The sequence below is a fragment of the Pelodiscus sinensis genome, chromosome 1 (assembly GCF_049634645.1).
Source record: "Pelodiscus sinensis isolate JC-2024 chromosome 1, ASM4963464v1, whole genome shotgun sequence".
Lineage (NCBI taxonomy): Eukaryota > Metazoa > Chordata > Testudines > Trionychidae > Pelodiscus > Pelodiscus sinensis.
Genome location: NC_134711.1, coordinates 207,138,974 through 207,156,321, shown reverse-complemented (window position 1 = coordinate 207,156,321; position 17,348 = coordinate 207,138,974). Strand labels below are relative to the sequence as shown.

The 17,348-nt window shown below is 38.8% G+C and overlaps 1 protein-coding gene across 7 annotated transcripts in view; it reads left to right on the top strand.

The window, feature by feature from the left end:
• Window positions 1–17,348, top strand: part of CNKSR2 (connector enhancer of kinase suppressor of Ras 2) — a 377,408-nt gene that overhangs the window by 315,274 nt on the left and 44,786 nt on the right. For 6 of the 7 annotated variants that reach the window (XM_075913326.1, XM_075913323.1, XM_075913322.1 and 3 more), the window contains 2 exons: window positions 2,140–2,240; window positions 5,412–5,946. In XM_075913326.1, coding sequence (XP_075769441.1) covers window positions 2,140–2,240; window positions 5,412–5,946 — 636 coding nt within the window. Of the gene's footprint in view, window positions 1–2,139; window positions 2,241–5,411; window positions 5,947–12,270; window positions 12,357–17,348 lie in introns of those variants that run through there. The other variant, XM_075913327.1, reaches the window with a different exon arrangement.

The window sequence follows — 17,348 nt, the reverse complement described above, 5'->3', positions numbered from 1 at the left end:
TTTGTACCCCACTATTTGATTAGCTGAAGGATTGGTTTGGAATTTCACACACACTTGATGTAATCAGTCCATCTTCCCAGGCCTATAAAGGAGAGAATAATTCTGAATAATCCTGAAGCCATTCCATTTCTTGATAATTTGCCTTATTTCTAACAGGTATAAATATAATTCCCCCTCTTGATGGTGACAATTTTGCTCCATCTATCTGCTTCTTGGAAAAATATCCACCAACATAACTCTGCGAGGCTATGTCTAAACTGGAAAATTATTTTGAAATAAGCATTATTCCTCATGACAAGCAGGAGTTATTATTTTTGAAATAACGAGGGCTTGCTGGGTGGACCATCGCCCTTGTTATTTCAAAATAAGGAGAGTTATTTTGAAATAATGCCCAGTGTAAACATGCCCCAAGTGTCCTAATGTTGGTCTTCAAATAACGAAGTTGGTATATGTACCTCAACTCATCAGTGGTTTTCTTAGCTGTTCCATGCACCTCACCTCTCAGAATGAGGAGTGGTTTTTGTTTTTGTTTTTGGCATTCAAGCCTATAAATTGACAGTGCTTTGAGTAATATTTTTGGATTGTGAAGGCTTCATACAAGTCATGATCCATTCAAATGCTGCACTCCCATGACAACAATATAATAGTAGCAAAGGAGTTAAGCCATTCCACATCTTTAACTCTCTCATCACTGAAGACTGCTTTTGTCAGAATATTTATGAGCTCCAATCCATCAGATCCCAAGTGGTTGCGAGCCTGAGTAAGTTCATTTGTAGCTTTAAAATTGCCCCTTCTAGACATCAAAAGAGTCTAAAGAAGCTAGATGGTACTTGGTTACTTCTGAGGAAGTCACCCCAGCCATGTACCTTCTTAACTTTATTTTCCATGCAATATTCTTACTCAAAGTGACTGCTTCATACAGTTACTCACTTGTCTCCTGTGTTAAAACTGTGCTTAAATAATGCCATTGGACTTCCAGCTTAGCTAAGGAAATGCAGGTATTCCTCTCAAAATGTATGCCATGGGACCCGATTTCCTTCTAAACCCTGTGGGTGCTAAGGACTGCAGCAGGGAGAAGCATCTCTTCCCTAGCCCTGCCTTAAGTTACCATAGATGAGAGAGATGCCTCACCCATCCTAGCCCAGGTGCTGTTCTGCAGAGAGTGGGCAAGGGGGAGTCTTTTCTTCCTGCTGCAGCATCAGGGCAGTCTACACTGCAAACTCCTCATCCCTAGCTCCACCCCAGAGCTCACATCTTCAGCTTGAGCCTTCTCCACTGTACATCTCAATCATCTGTCCTAGCCTGAGGCCCCTTACACACTACAAAATTAATTCCCCGGATGCATGGGAGAAGTTAGAGGGAACATGGCATGGGATATGGTGAGTTTCACCCAGAGCTGGCACTTGTCCTGGTTTATTCAATGTTTTCCTGTTGCTCATTATACTTCCTCTCCAGGCATGCCAAAATCAGTTTTCAGGTGGATTTCTTATAGTGTGTGAGGTGCCATCAAACATGGTGCTTAACCGGGTCCTTTATGTTGACATTCTGCAAGGATTCAGCTACTAGTTGGTACTCTTGTCTTCTCACTGAAGCCTAAAAATGATCAAAACCAAAGCAAAAACAAGGATTTTGTATTAAATTACTTTGTGATTTCATGTTTGTTAGTGTTGATGTTGTTTCATAACTGAAGGACACTAGCAAATTATATTTCTTCTCCATTTTTTTCTGTTTGAAATATAGTTTCAACAGACTCCAACCAATTTTTGTCCCCTTTTATTTGGCAAATGTTGTGTAGAGCCATATGTTTTATAGAGTACTATCAATGTTTTGTAGAAATTCCATGTTTATAGTTTATATACTTGTCAGTTTGTATTCTCAGTGCATCAGTAAATCAGCATGTAATCTGCAGAAAATGGAGTGGTAGGTTACATATACAAAATATGTTTTGAGGTCTGTCTTTAGATTATAACAACTTTAAATTATTGTGGTTGTCATTTATAAAGTCTGCAGTTGACAGTGCTCATTTCATAGTGGTGTCTGAGATTTGTCTTGGCATTGGTTTTATTGAAAGCTTGCTGGTGGGTGTGTGAGGGTGTAGGTACTGTAAGTTTTGGAACTGACATGTATAAAACTTTTTAGATTACTGGAGTGAGAGTGATAAGGAAGAAGCAGACACTCCATCAACACCAAAACAAGACAGTCCGCCACCCCCATATGATACATACCCAAGACCTCCTTCGGTAAGTCATCTACCATTACTTATTTTGAAATGTGCTTGTCATAAAGCATCAGTTTTGCCTACTTGAATTATTTCTTGGAAGATTTAAAAAAATTCTGTAAGTGTAAAACTCTTTCAGAAGAACAGATTTCATTATCTCCGTCCCCAATAAAAATGTTTGCAATCATCATGAGGGAGGTAAAAAATATCATGAAGCACATTTTTAGTCACATCCTGTTTCTGATAAAAATTAAGATCGGGTATCTTTTTAAGTGTATAACTTTTCTGAATTTCAAAACCTTCATATTATTGTCAGGAAATTGCTCTAGCTGGAAAATAGACCAGATATTGGTTTGCGCCAGTGAAATGGGATGCATAGATATTATTTGTAAGGCTGAAATTTTGCCCAGCCCAGGAAAGGAAGCTGTAATTTAATAATCATGTCTTGCACAGCGGCAGAAAAAAGAATCTGTGTTATTTACAAGAACAAAAATCAGAGCGATAAGATTGCTATGCCATAGACTTAAAATAAAGACCACACACATATAAATAAAAACTGCTGCTGGTAAATAGTCTGAGCTAATATAAAGGACAACAAGGTATGGTTGAGTGAAATATTCTATTTAAAAAATAATAGTGGGGTGATGAAGTTTTTCTCCTTTTCCCATTTATTCTCTCCCCCAAGATATTATAGTACTTTACTTTCTAGTACACTACTTTATTAAAAACATTCATTACATAACAGAGATTACTAACACTAGAACTGGCCCAGGGGAGCAAATTTTATATATGACAATTAGAAATAAGAGGACAAGCAGCACTGTTATCTCCACCAATGTATACAAAACCCTGGTTTTGTAAGGACACACAACCTTACTCACCAAAGTTAGTTTAGTTATAGAACTTCTTAATCTCTCTCCTCTTATGATACCATTTCTAGAACTACTCCACTGTACAAAACAGAACCTACTCACTGAAATAGCACCCTGATTACCCTTGGTAACATTAAGAGATTCTTCCTAAACACACAGTCAAGTATGCACATTAAGCAACAACCTTTAAAGTAGCAAAATGTACTCTTCAGTTTCCAGAAAAGCTTCAATAATCATCTCGTGTGCAGTTTCTCTTTCTTACTGCAAATAGTGATTACTGTTGTTTTATTTGTGAAAACTTCTGTATATTTATATGTAACCCTTCTGCCAGGTAGTGCTGGCAGCAGCCAGGGCCGGGTTCAATCTCTAGGCGGGGGTTCCTTTTCTTCCATCTCTCCCAGAAATGGTTCAAGCCCCTACCCAGTAGCCTGGGAAATTCACACACCCCTGGGCACCTCCAAGAGGCAATGGTTCTCCACTCGCAAGCACAGAGTCTGAGCGTAGTAAAGAAACTTTTAATTAAAGAGGGAGAGAAGTAGTGTGGCATTAACTTGGGAAAACACCACAGACAGAGTTCATAACCAAACCATCAGTAAACATCCTGGCTCAAGTGGATTGAGCAACGTCCTTTACATATCAGGCTCACAAGTCCAGCAATGTAAGTGTCCCATTCACATACCCAAACTTTCTCTGCACCCCACTCACAGTGGCTGCTCTAGGTCAGAGCAGACCAGAGCTCAGAGGTGATTTTCAGAGTGCACCTCCCACCCTTGTATACAAGGTATCTCACCCACTCTGTTGGCCACTAACTGCTGCTCTGCCGACCGCCCTGTTAGCCACCTGCTAGTCGCTTGCTCCTGCCAGCCGGCTGCCTGCTGCCAGCCCGCTGGCTGCTTGCTGGCTGCTTGATCCTGCCAACCGCCCTGCTGGCCGCCTGCTGCCAGTGGGTTTGGATCTGGGCCAAACCTAATAATTTCAACTCTCTGTGATTCCAGCGTCTCAGTGATTTCAGCTCGAACCACAGTGCAAGCCAGCAGAAAATAAAGAGACTCCTTATGAAGTCTGTTTTATTTCTATCATTAGAACGGGGGCGGGGAGCGGGGAGGGCAGAGGGTAGAAACAGGTTGAACCAGTTTTGCAGCTCATGGCTGGAGGGCATATAGCCTGATGGTTCAGAGCTCTTTCCCCCCCAATCCAATCCACTTGAGTCTGGAAGGGAAAGGCTTGTCCATCTGAGATTCTTTACAATGACAGTGTCTCTCCTGCAAGCATTGGTGGTCATATTTTACAATTCCTACATTTAGGGATAACATGGTTTGTGACCCCACAACAGCCAAATTAGTTACAACAGGCAAAATACCATTCTAACAATTGACCATCCATCAGGCCTATAGCACTGACTGAACTGCATTTACATAAGCACACTAGGTTTTCTTTCCCATTCCAGTATGAACTGTATTTACATAACAACAGTTGAATACATTACAGGGCTAAATAACTGAGTGAGCATAACCACCAAGGATTCCTTTCTCCTTCCAGCTGACTGCATTGGAAGCATTGATTCAGACCATGCTTACATATAAATTGAAACAAAAAATTCAATCTTATTCAGTTTCTTCTTCTAGAAGTTAAGATAAAGCCTGATTATGAAACTCAAACTCAAACCGCCTTCTGAATGTTTAACTTTTGTTGTTGTACTAAGAAACAGTTGACTAGTAGATCTTTTTTTTAAAATGAATACACAAAAGTACAAGCACAAAACAGGCACATTTTCAAATTCCTGGTTTCAAATATCTGAGAGTTATCTGAGTGCAAAATGTTGGATTGGGACATATGGGGAAAGTTTTTTTTTCTTGGCTGCATAATTTCATGTACATTTCCAAAGCATTTTCTTTTACACGGGGTCCAAGCACTGAAAACTTCATCAAAAATAAATTTGTTTAGGGGGTTACACATAACTAAATTAGGTTGCAGTGGAATTTGGATGCCATCTGAAAGGCATTACTAATGGGCTAATATAGGGCCAAATTCTGCCTATGCTTCCATTCCACAGAGTGAGGAGAATTCAAGATGAATAAGATGTGTGTGCGTGTGTGTGTGTATGTGTATGGTATGTGGATGTGTATGAAGTGTGGCTGGACGGTTGGATAGACAGACAGACAGAGAGAAAATATGACCATCGGAGACACAGCTAGTTAATCTGCTCATACATGCTCTCATTACTAGAGTGAGCACCATCATAATAATACAACCTGCATGATTGTTAGTAGTAGATGTGAATGTATTTTAATCTAAAAACAATGTTAATGTTTGTTTCATAGATGAGCTGTGCAAGCCCTTTTGTGGAACCAAAACACAGCCGTCTTTCATCTACAGAAACTTCCCAGTCACAGTCTTCTCATGAAGAATTCCGTCAAGAAGCAGTAGGGAGCACCACCGAATCACCTGTACGCAAAACAGCTAGTCAACGACGTTCCTGGCAGGATTTAATAGAGACGCCCCTGACAAGCTCAGGACTGCACTACCTTCAGACTCTGCCCCTTGAGGATTCAGTGTTCTGTGACTCAATCATAATCTCTCCAGAACACAGACGGCAGTCAACTCTTCCAACTCAAAAGTGCCACCTACAGGATCACTATGGTCCATTTCCCTTGGTAGAGGGTGAGCGAAAGCAAGTATTAAATGGGAATGGGGGCAAACCCCGCAGTTTTACTCTTCCTCGGGATAGTGGGTTCAACCACTGCTGTCAGAACCTTTCAGTTAGTGCCTCTGATCACCAGGAAGATGTACAGCAGAAAAAGCTAGAGGAGGAGGAGGAAGAAGGAAAATCAGCAGCAGAAAACCAAGAAGATAAAAGTAAGTATTGAATGTTCTTTATGGGTATTCAAAATTCCTATTTCATTAACTTGAAAGTTGAAAAAAAAATTCTTTAATTAGAACATAAAGAATAGTTTCTTTAATTTTCTTTTAAAATTTAACAATACAGCCTTGTTGCGGATGCAATTGAAATGACCTTCTTGATTTGCCTTTTTTCCGGTTCCTTAATAACTAACAGAATGATGAGTCATGTACATTAGATTTCAGAGCACCCATAGTTATAGCACAGAATTACTATTTCCCTCTAGTTTTTTTTAATTTTAAATGTTAATGGATTTTGTTTCTATTTCTATTTCTACTCACTCTCCATCTCCACTGACACACTCATGCCTTTGGGATGTACTTGGTGGGCTTTCCACTGCAGAACCTGCTCCTTTTGAAGTAAATAACTCTCACTAAATTCAGTAGTGTAGGATCAGGTCCGAAGTATTAGTATGCAGGCTTGGAATCCTAACAATACAGCCGAACTGTCCAGAAAAAGACTATTCCAGAAAATAGAGTGTTTTCCCCAGTTCTCCCTCATTTTCTAGCATGTAATTTGAAAGGTAAAAGTACAAGAAACAATTTATGAAACAAGATCTTCACAGAAGGTACCTACATGAACAGTGGGAATAAAAATCAACCTGGAACAGAGTAACCACTTCTTTCGCAATACATTAGCTCTTCCTGAGATCAGTGTTTTCGTCAGAGTAATATTCTAATTACCCAAATAGGGATTTCAGAGGAACCTTCTCCCCACACATGTGCATACACTAGTATCAGACAAATCTATCCTTTATCTATTTCATGAACTGTCCATCACCATTATTTATAAGAGCTTTTTAACATATGCTGGCTATCAAAGTTCATTTACCAACCATCTTAAAGGGCCAGCATACAAGTCTTGTATCAGTTAGCTATTGGGTTATTCTGCCATTAAGTAAGCTGTAGCAGTGAAAAAGACAAGTAAACTACCAGCATCTTGAAGGAACTATGGTTGCTACTAACCTGGATCCCTCAAAAAGTATAAAGAGGGATTGTTGGCAGAGTTAGTATGAATAAGGAGTGTGACAATGATAGTGGCAGAGAGGTGGGAAATAGTAAAGAAGTGTCACAAAATCAAAACCAGACAAAAAGTAGCCATTACACTGTCAACCTAAGAGTTGGAATTCTTGCTGATTTTTTTTTATTCTCCATGGTAGAGATTAATAGTTTTGCTCTATATTTATGTTTTTAAGTGATAGATACCAGATGTTCTATAATATACATCTGGCTTTTGGGGAGAGGGAATGGTTTATTAGGAAGAAATTAATCCTGGTGCCATTATTTTTAAAGTAAATTGTCACTGCAACAACTTTCTAAAATATACATTTAATGGGGTAACATTGGGCTATTATAGAGTTAGAACTTAAGATGTCTGATGCACTTTGCTATATGATTACATTCCATCACCCAAAGAGAAAACATATTACCCTGACTACTTTTACCCTGGGGATTTAGCCTTCAAGTGGTAGCAATGAAAAAAGACAAAATCTTCCCAATTTATGGTAGGACAAGAATAGCAGCACTGACACTGTTAGGGGTCATTTAGAGACTTTGTTATGGATCATGTGTTCTTATGTGATTTTAAAGTTCAGTTGCAAAGCTTTTGGTCTGGTATTTTAAACCAATGCTAACTTGGATTAACCGGCCCAATCTGAACTACCCTGTTCTGTTTCTCCTACCCCATTTCCAGCCCCGTCTCCAAAATTGACATGTATGTTTCCATTTTGAAAGGGTTTCCTTGACGAGTTCATGTTGGGTTGTTTTGTTTTTGTTGTGTTTTAATTTTAGGAAAGGAGGTTTTCTTAATTTAAGTAAATAATTACCAAGAAGGAGATCATGTTAGAGAAGTTAATGACTAGTTAGAGGAGCAAAGTGTTCATGGTGAATTATTAATCATGGTAATATAAAAATGTGAAGAAAATATCAAGCAGCATGTTGAAAAGTGTGAAGTTTGAACTGCTTTTTCTTATGGCTACTGTGTTCTGTTTATAGTACTGGCCTTTTCCAGTGCAGTAACCAGTAGACATGCAGGATTTTATTTCCAGCCTTCTTCCACAATATAGAATCTCAGTTTCTGAGCTGTGGTGACACAACTTTGCTCATGGCATGGAGTTTGCTGAAATAGCAAGTGCATTTATGCATGTTGCACCATTACCCCTTCTTTCTCCATTGTTGATAGAAAGCAACAAAAAAAAACCCCTGAAAATGGTAAGATTCATTCTTTCAGGGACTATAGGGAGAACACTGAGAGAAAACAATAATCCCCCAGTTCCCATGTCCAGCGTTATCGATAGAGACAATCCAAGTATGGATTCATTCAAATGCCTCTGTCGCTCGTAATAGATTTTTTTAGAGTAGTACCTTGTGGACTTTTAAAAGTGTGTTACTATTGATTCATGTACTGTATGTCATGTATCCTTATGAATCTGAAGTAGTTATGATCTGTTGGATAAGAGTATGTGTGTTAAAGTTGAATTGTTTCTATTCGTTTTGGAGTAATAAATTTGACTTCTTGGAACTGTTAACATTTGAGTTAAATGGCAATGCTGAAAGTTTTTCTTTGGGGCTTTTCATTTCATTTATTTTTAATTTCCACCATTAAAATACAAAAATTTAAAAAATAATTTAAAGATGCAATCCCCTACCCTGTGTTTTTGAAAAATGTTGTTCAGACAACTGTTCAGTGCTTTTATTTACAACCCTCAGCCAGATCAACAGCCTAGTATAAATTACCATAGCTCTATTGATTTCCTTAACTACTTCAGATTCATTAGGATGAGGGGCCCTGTGTCTTTAAATTGCTACATCATACCCATAGTAGGCATTGCAGGAATCTCTGCAATGGATGATTTTGTGTACCTGTTCTGCTATCAGACCCCGGTATATTGTGGTGTGTGAAAGATGCTGAATGTCCTTTCCTGTGATGGTTTGTCAGAACATTAACTTTATGGTATGCAGTCTCTCCATTTTTACTCCTTGTGACTGCATACTAGTCTCTAATTGGGTTATTGATTTTATTTCCTTAATGAATCATTTAGCCTTTCTTTGTATTAACATTGTCTTGTGATTTTTGTTATTTTTAACCGGCATTTATCTCCTGTGTTGTATATGTATATGTGCATGTTTTCACTTCTGAAATTATCAGTCACACATTTTGCAGTGGTGATTCTTTGGAACACTTAGGCATTCTCTGTAGCAGCCTCTTGTTTTGTTTTAAAACAGGGCTGCACAAGATGAATGCTATTAATTGGTAATGGCAAAATACATTATGTATCCATGATTAAGTCACGAAGGACAATTCCTGCCTTTTCAGATTTCCCTCACTATAACTGGAGGTACCAGAATTAGACAGGTGTGCATCACACCATTGCCACCCAGTCTCCTTCAGGCCTGAAGTTTCAGTGCTATGTATATTTTGATATAGATTTCACCACCGGATGCTAAAGGATGCCTAACGTGGTTCTCGACAGAGCAGCTAATTTGCTTTTCACTTCTAAAAAGCATACTTTGTTTTTACTTTGTTTATATTCAACAATTGATATTTTTTTTTCATGGTTAGTCTCTTATTTTCTATGAGGCCAGTGATTTTGTGGGAGAAGGTGGAATCACTAATTGTAATATTTAGCTTCTAAGAGAAATAAGCATTACCTCTCTGCAGAGGCAAATTGAGCATAGCTACTACTGACTTGGCCAGAGGGAACACTCCTTTTTTTTCTCATGCACTAAAACTACCTTTGATGGACCACAAGAGAACCAATTAGAATCTCTGCTGCCACAACAAAGAGGACATCAGAGCTGGTGTTAGGCATAAACAGACTAAACAATTGCTTACGGCCTTGCGCAGCTCAAGGGAGGCCTCAGTTTTCTTTTTATTTCATGTGAAATGGAGCAAAAATGTTTCTGCATAAGACTAAGGATGTGAAGGTTTAATTCAAAGGTGGGGAACCTCAAGCCTGGGGGCCAGATGCAGCCCCTGGCTTCCCTGGATCTAGCCCTAGAGGCTCAGCATTGGGGAGCCCACACTGGTGCTTCAGCCCCCCTCCCACCCACCCGCAGTGCTGGAGAATACAAAATCTACTAACCTGCCCCCCTCCCAGGTTCTGATGTTCAAGGACAATGTGGAGAGGGTCTTTTCTCCTTCTCAGTCAGGGGCTTCTCACTTTGCTTCTCACTTGTGTGCAGCCCCCGACTGATTTTTTAGACCCCCCCCCCACCCCAGAAAAGATTCCCGACCCCTGGTTTAACTGGTTAACCAGTAAGTCTCACCCATAATGGGTGAGGCTTATTGGTTAAGGTTAACCGGTAGGGTTGAAGCTGCTCCTGCCTTACAGGGAACCCACTGCAGGTCTTACCCACGAAAACTCATGATCCTGTATACTTTTGTTAATCTTTAAGATGACACAGGACTACTCGTTGTTTTTAAAGCTACAAACTAGTGTTAACTTTTTGCCTTGGCGAGGGAATGTGTTTTATTCAAAAAGTGAACTTTGGATAAAGTTAAGTATTTCAAATTTTCTAAACTAGCAAAAGGCAGACTTTTTTCATTTTCTGAAACAGATTTAATGAAATGCTGCTGTACAACATATAATCCTAGTAGGGCAGAAGCTGGACTGAACGGTAACATAGAATCTCTCATAAAGATGAATATTTGCTTAAATAATAAAGACTACGTATATAGCATTTCCATTTTAACTGGGTTTCTGCCAGGTAGTCTTCAGTGTATTATTTTCGTTTCCCTTATAAATAGGGTAACTTTCATTTTTATAGTGGGTTTAAAAGATAGTGAGAAGACTCATGTGAAGCTCCAGTAATGTAAATTGTGACTGATGTGTGCCTGAAGTATGTAATACAGGACATACTTTTGTGATATAGAATCAATGACTCTGTTTTTCATTAGAGAGGACCCATTAAATATATTCTGTGATTTGACTGCCTGGTTAGACAGCATAAAACTGCACCAGCAGACAGGAGAGGATCATTAACAAGTTATATTTTCCCTGCTGGAACTATTTGGGTTAATAAAGGTGTGTGCATCTTGTAGTGTCTAAGATTAGTGAAGGAAGGTATAAGAGAGATTCTGGGTCAGGTTGGGAACACACCTCAAATGAAGCCTAATGAATGGCATAGAGTACAGGTGTATTCAGGGTCACTAAGGAAGATGTTATTGTAACCTATAGTATGAACTATGTGTCTTGTTAATATAAGAACTGTTCCTGTTGTTGTCCTGTCTGTGACAGCCTGGGAGTTAATCTCCTGTCTGGATGGCTTTTGTGTGTAATTTTACAGTCTGACCTGTTTTAAAATGCTTGAAGGTTCTCATCATGGCTTCCCCTTGGCTAGAGCACCTCTCTTGCTATAATGTGTGCGATTTTCATTCACTGTTATAAAAAATTATGCTGTTTAACTGTGTTTGGGACTTCCAGAATTAGCTCTCACTACTAACCCATAATTAGTGTGGCTTGGAATGTTTGAAGAACATTTTTTAAATATCATCCTAATTATATTGGAATATATTCGCAATGGCTGGCATATTTGCTGGTATAAATTCATAGAGCAAAGAAAATATTATAATTTATTTCTTAGAGAGGTAAATCATTTGTAGAAGATCAGTGTTTCAGACAATTGGAGGCAAAGGAAAATTATAGACACAGAAGACCATATCTATCTGCTCTCGTATTATCTGTTCTTGGTTTTAAATGAGTAGCAAAATACTTTATACAACAAATAGAATGCTCTATATGTTGTGCAGATCCCTGTGCTCTTTATTAATCTAGTTGACTTAATACTACTTTAAGATCCAATTATAAGAGAGAGCAAACATATTGAACAGTTAATCTAGGCTGAAAAACCCAACCTCACTGATTCGAAGAAGTCCAGCTGTGTGTTATCTTAATATGCTTCTTTTTACATAATGTTATATATAATTTCACATGTCTCACTCTAATAAGGCCAAAGCAAAATTTTACTCCATATATTCCAGAATACTTTAAGTTCACCTCTTGAGGCAGGTGTCTACCTAATAAGAATGGTCTCTTTTACAGGTTTCACTGTGCATTATTGAACATTTTGGGAAAATTGCTTTCACTTAATCCTAGTCTTATAGTAACCAATTAAGCAAAGGATGAATCAGATTAAGTTTTTCCCTGAAACATGTGCCTTAATTTTCCTTCTTCCAGCGATTATAAATCCTGACAGAACTGCTTTTTTGGCCTAGTGCCATTTTATAATACTGTATAGGAGCTACAATTTTTACTTCACTGGTCTTTTACATTGGTGCAGGTATCTTCTACACATATAAATCTGGTTCCTTAATTGATTTTCATTACCCAAGCTGCAAGAAAAACAGATGAATGGCATAAGGAGTTACAAGTACAGTTGATTTTATTAGTTACTTCATTGTTAATGATTTATTATATAATAAGCGGCAGAGGTGAAGCAAGATTTGTTTGTTTGTTTTTTGCGTTTTTTTCTTGGTATATGAGTACAATTGTATACTTGCACAGCAGTAGACTTCCTACATGACAATCTCTCCAAAGGATTTCTTGATAAGTTTATCCCAAGTTGTAATACTGTATTGGAGTGGAGGTAGTTAATAGAGCTATGCTATCACAGACTTCCCCTGGTTGAGGGGAGGGGCAAAGAATATGTAAATAAATTAAGATACTGCTTATTTGCATTAACTAATGTTTCATGGTAAGTTCCATAGAGCAAAGGGGCAACAATGGAAAGTGTGGCTTGCCCTCAGCTTTCCCCTCTTCCTCCGCCTGTCTCCATTCCTCCCTGCAGCATGAATCCTGGAGTTTGGGCACAGAGGCAGATGCTGTGGAGAGGCCATAGCCCTATTTGGGTGCATTTACACTGCACCGTAACTCAAAATAAGATATGCAAATTGAGCTATGCAAATTGTGTGTCTTATTTTGATGCTATTTGAAAATAGCTTATTTCGTCATTTGTTGCTGTCTTATACAGTGCCAAATTTTAAAATAAAGCGCTCTTCCAAAACGTCCTTTACTCCAGGTAGAATGAGGTTTATAGGGATGTCAGAATAGTGAACCCGAAATAATCGGCTTGCTGTGACGATGCAGGATAGTTATTTTGGGATACTCCAATATCCCAAATAGTATTGCTGTGTAGACATACCCTTGTGTATGGAGGATGGATTCATATGTGGAGCACCCTTCTCACACTATTCTGCTGGGCATAATCTGGGCAACTAGTTCTTATGTCTGGTCCCTCCAAGATTCTTGATTTATAGTACTAAATGAGGTGTGATTGTAAACATAAAAAATGTCTGTAAAAGTACAAAATTCACCTTCATTTTACATATATTGAAGTGCTTTTAAATGAAATCCCATGGTTTACTTTAGAATATGTATTTTGCATGCAAAAGGGAAAGATATACAACTTGTTTTTCAGAATTTGCTGTATAGATTACAATTAAAAGAATGATTTTCTATTCCAAATTTTGCATTTACATTTTTTTTCAGGGAAGGAGTGAAATTAATGCATTACAGTCAGGATTTAATCATTTACATAAATCTCCTTGCAGCAATTCACTAAAAATGTGTTTTTAAAGAAGCTCTCAATTTAACCTCAGCCCAATATGTGAGGAAGATGCTTATCAAGGGAATTTATGTAGAATTGTGATCATTCATCACTTTAGTAATATGCAACAGATATTTAGCCTAATCTTAAAGGTTTCTGTGATACAGACAGGTACAATAAAAAAAGAAGTTAATAAGCAACTGTATGTATAAGAATGTTTATTTAAATGTGTATTTACCCTCTGAATAAGGAGGTAAAATCCCATTTAAAATGTAAACCAGTTAAACTATATTTTAACTGGTTAACTGGCGCTGGTTAACCAGTTACCCTGGTAAGCATGCCAGTAAGGTAATGCTTATCAAGTAACTGACTAACCGGTTACCCCTTTACAACTCTTCCTGTGACATTCCAAGGTACAATCCAGAGTATGAGGGATTGTGTCAGCACCTTCCCCACATCCTAAGGTGTTTCACAAAGCTCTTTTGGAGCTCCCATCCATGTCTGCTCACAGAAAGCATGCAAGTCACACACCTTCTGTCTAAGTACAGCAAGAGCACTGATTAGGTAGTGCCGCTCATATTCAGTCTTTTGTGTCCATGCAGCAAAGGAATGTATTTTCTAGAGGTCTGTGAAGAATTAAGAGCTATCTCTTGGCAGCTGGGAGTTACATTTGTTCTTCGAGAGTCATGTGTTTGCAATTCAAATACATTTATTTTATGATTTTTTTTCTTTGTAACCCTTGGCTTGTGCCTGTATATTCAGTGTTTCCAAGTCTCACTAATCTGGCAATATGTGGTGTTTTTATTAAAGCCCCAGCTCCTCTAGAAAGGTGATTTCTGGGAAGCTCAGCTTTCAATAAAAAATAAAAAGTCAGTTTTCTATGCTTCATGGTTATGGTGAAAAGCTTAAAAGAGTGATCCAAGTGCACATCGCAGTCTCAAAAGGTAGAGGACAAATAAAAAGAACCTTGGAGCTATTAATTTTTAAAAATCTAATCATTTTTGTGGGCCTGACTCATTAGTTTTGGTTGAAAATTCTGAATCCTGTATCACCAGAATAGCTAAACATTGTATTATTAAATAGTATAATGTAATGTAATGTATTTCAGGATTCATGAAACAGCCTTTTAAAATTCTATATTACAGATGGAAAAATATTAGTAATTGCAGTATTATGTGAGAACTTTTTTAGTGCTTTTAGTTTGCATGTGACATCTAAGCCATACTTTTATTTTTGAGCTGTGAGGAGATGCATTGAAATTTTGTATAAAATTGTTAACTATCCTGATAAGACTCAGATAAATATAATGAAATGACTGATGCATTTCACTGAGAAATGACAAGCCAATAATATTGAATTTACTGATGGAAAGTGAGTTAAGTTTTAAAGCTCAGAAATTTCAGAATTCTTCCTGCTAGTTAATGGATGCATTGACTTCATAGCAGACACACAAATTTTATAATTGAGAAAGGGGGGAGTGTAAGGAACCAAGAACCACCACTAGTGCATATTATTTAATCCAAACTAAATGTACCTAACCTCAGCATTTGTTAGTATTTGAATATTTCTGTATAGTTAGAGATAATTTGTTTTAATTCCCCAGGAATATAAACTAGGTTTTCCAGATATCTGTTTTTCAACCAGAACAGTCAGTAGAAAAGGGACCAGTCAGCACTGTTCACTGAGCTATTAGAAATCCAGTTGGGAGTACAGTAGGGCTAAGGTAGCTCTCTGCCTGGCTCTTGAGAAGCAACCAGTATGTCCGTCTGGCTTTGGGGCAGCCATGGACCCTTTGCACATTGCTCCCACCCTGAGCACAGCTCCTCAGCTGCTATTGGCCAGGAACTGTGGCCAATGGGAGCTATGAGGTTAGTGCCTACGGGCAGAGGCAACACGCAGAACACCCAGCTGTCTAAGAGCTGGAGCAATATGATGCCACTTCCTGGGAGCTCCCTGAGGTAAGCATCACCCAGAGCCTGCACCACAAGCCCCCTCTGTCCTGGCCCTGAGGCCCCACCCAAATTCCCTCCTGCAGCTTGTACTTCCTCCTGTGCCCCTGCATCAGCCTGCAGCTTCATCCCCACCCTTAACCCCTCATTTCTGGCCATACCTCAGAACCTGCACCCCCAGCCCAAAGTACATGCCCCTTCCACACTCCAACCCTCTGTATCAGTCTGGAACCCCCTCTTGCACCCTGAACCCCTCATCCCCAGCCCACACTCTCAGCCCAGAGCCTTGACCCACCCCTGCATCCAACCCACTGAGCTAGCCCAGAGCCCCCTCTCACATCCTGAACCTCTCCTTTCTGGCCCCATTGTGGAGCCTTCACCTGCATCCCAAACCCCTCATCCCTCACTCCTCTCAAGAGCCCCCAGCTTGAGCCCTCATCCTCTCCCACACCCCTAACTGACACTCCCTCCCACCATCCATACCCCTTGGCCTACCCCTCCCGCCAGACTAGAGCCCCCTCCTGCACCCAAACCCCTCATCCCCTGGCCCAACCTGGAGACTTGATCCCCCTTTAAATCCCAGTTAAAATGATCAAGTCCAAAAAAGAAAGCAATGGAAGGAGGGGGATTGGGTGGGCACGGGCAGGACCTCAGGGAAGGTGAGGAGCAAGAGTTTCAGTTTTCTGTAATAGAAAATTGGCACCCCTAATATAAATGAAATGATCAGCTTCAGCCTCATATTGTAGTTACAAGAAGAAGAGGTTCAAAATGCCTGTATTTTAATTTGGAATGTCAGACTTAGAGCTCGCTAAGGGCATTTCTTCTTCAAAATAAAATTTAAAAAAACAACAACGTCTGTCTGATTACAGAGGGGGGAATTTTGGCTTAAAATATAAAATGACGTATTAGCCCTAATTCATTTTAAAGGTCTGAGCTATTAATGTGATGGGGGGGGGGGGGAATCAATTAGAAACTTGGTGATAAATTTCTATAGTATTTTCCAATTAATTTTCTGAAGTATAGAATTAATTTTGTATGAGTTTATAGGAGTCTAGAGAAAGAAAATGCAACAGGTTTCTTTTGAGTTATTTTCCCTATATGTAAATTTAAGACTTGTCAGAATTCCAGCATATCAGACAGTAATACTGATGGGTTTACACATCCCAGTGCTATGTAAAGGTTTTACATACATCGGGGACTAATCCCTGGGCTATTACATCCCAGAAGAACAAGGCAGGAAGAAGGCAGATACTGTGAAAAGTTTCAAAAGGCGATAATTTTGACTGATCATTTGAGGGTAACAAGAATAGATTTTAAAACATGGGGAAGGAATATTACAGAATTAAATACCTTATTTATTTGAAACTCAAGTTTCTAAAAGCTTCAGCTAATGCCCTATTTCTCCCACCTACGCTATTAATCATTTATCTTACTTAACACCATTAAGACACTGTAGCACAAATATCAGAATCCATTTCAAAATTCTAACCAATTTTAAATGACTTCTAAATTTGGTACAAAAATATCGCACTGGCCTCCGGTCCTGTTCCTGGGAACTATCGAATAATCATGTAATTGATATTTGTTGCGGTTACGTGATTATTCAATGACATGGTATCTAACATTAACTAACTAATTTTAGGAGTTGTACATTACTCTGTTTTAGTGGCCACTTACCCTCTTCTGCACCAAAAAGTTTTGAGTCATGAGATTCAAAATAATGTAATTAAATGTGGTATCCCATCAAGTGATCCTTGTTGTCTCTATATGTTGCACCAAATGTAACAGTGACTCACTGAAGAGATTACAGAGCTGTATAACAAAAATTTAGTTGCATATGAAACCATTTATATATAATCTTCT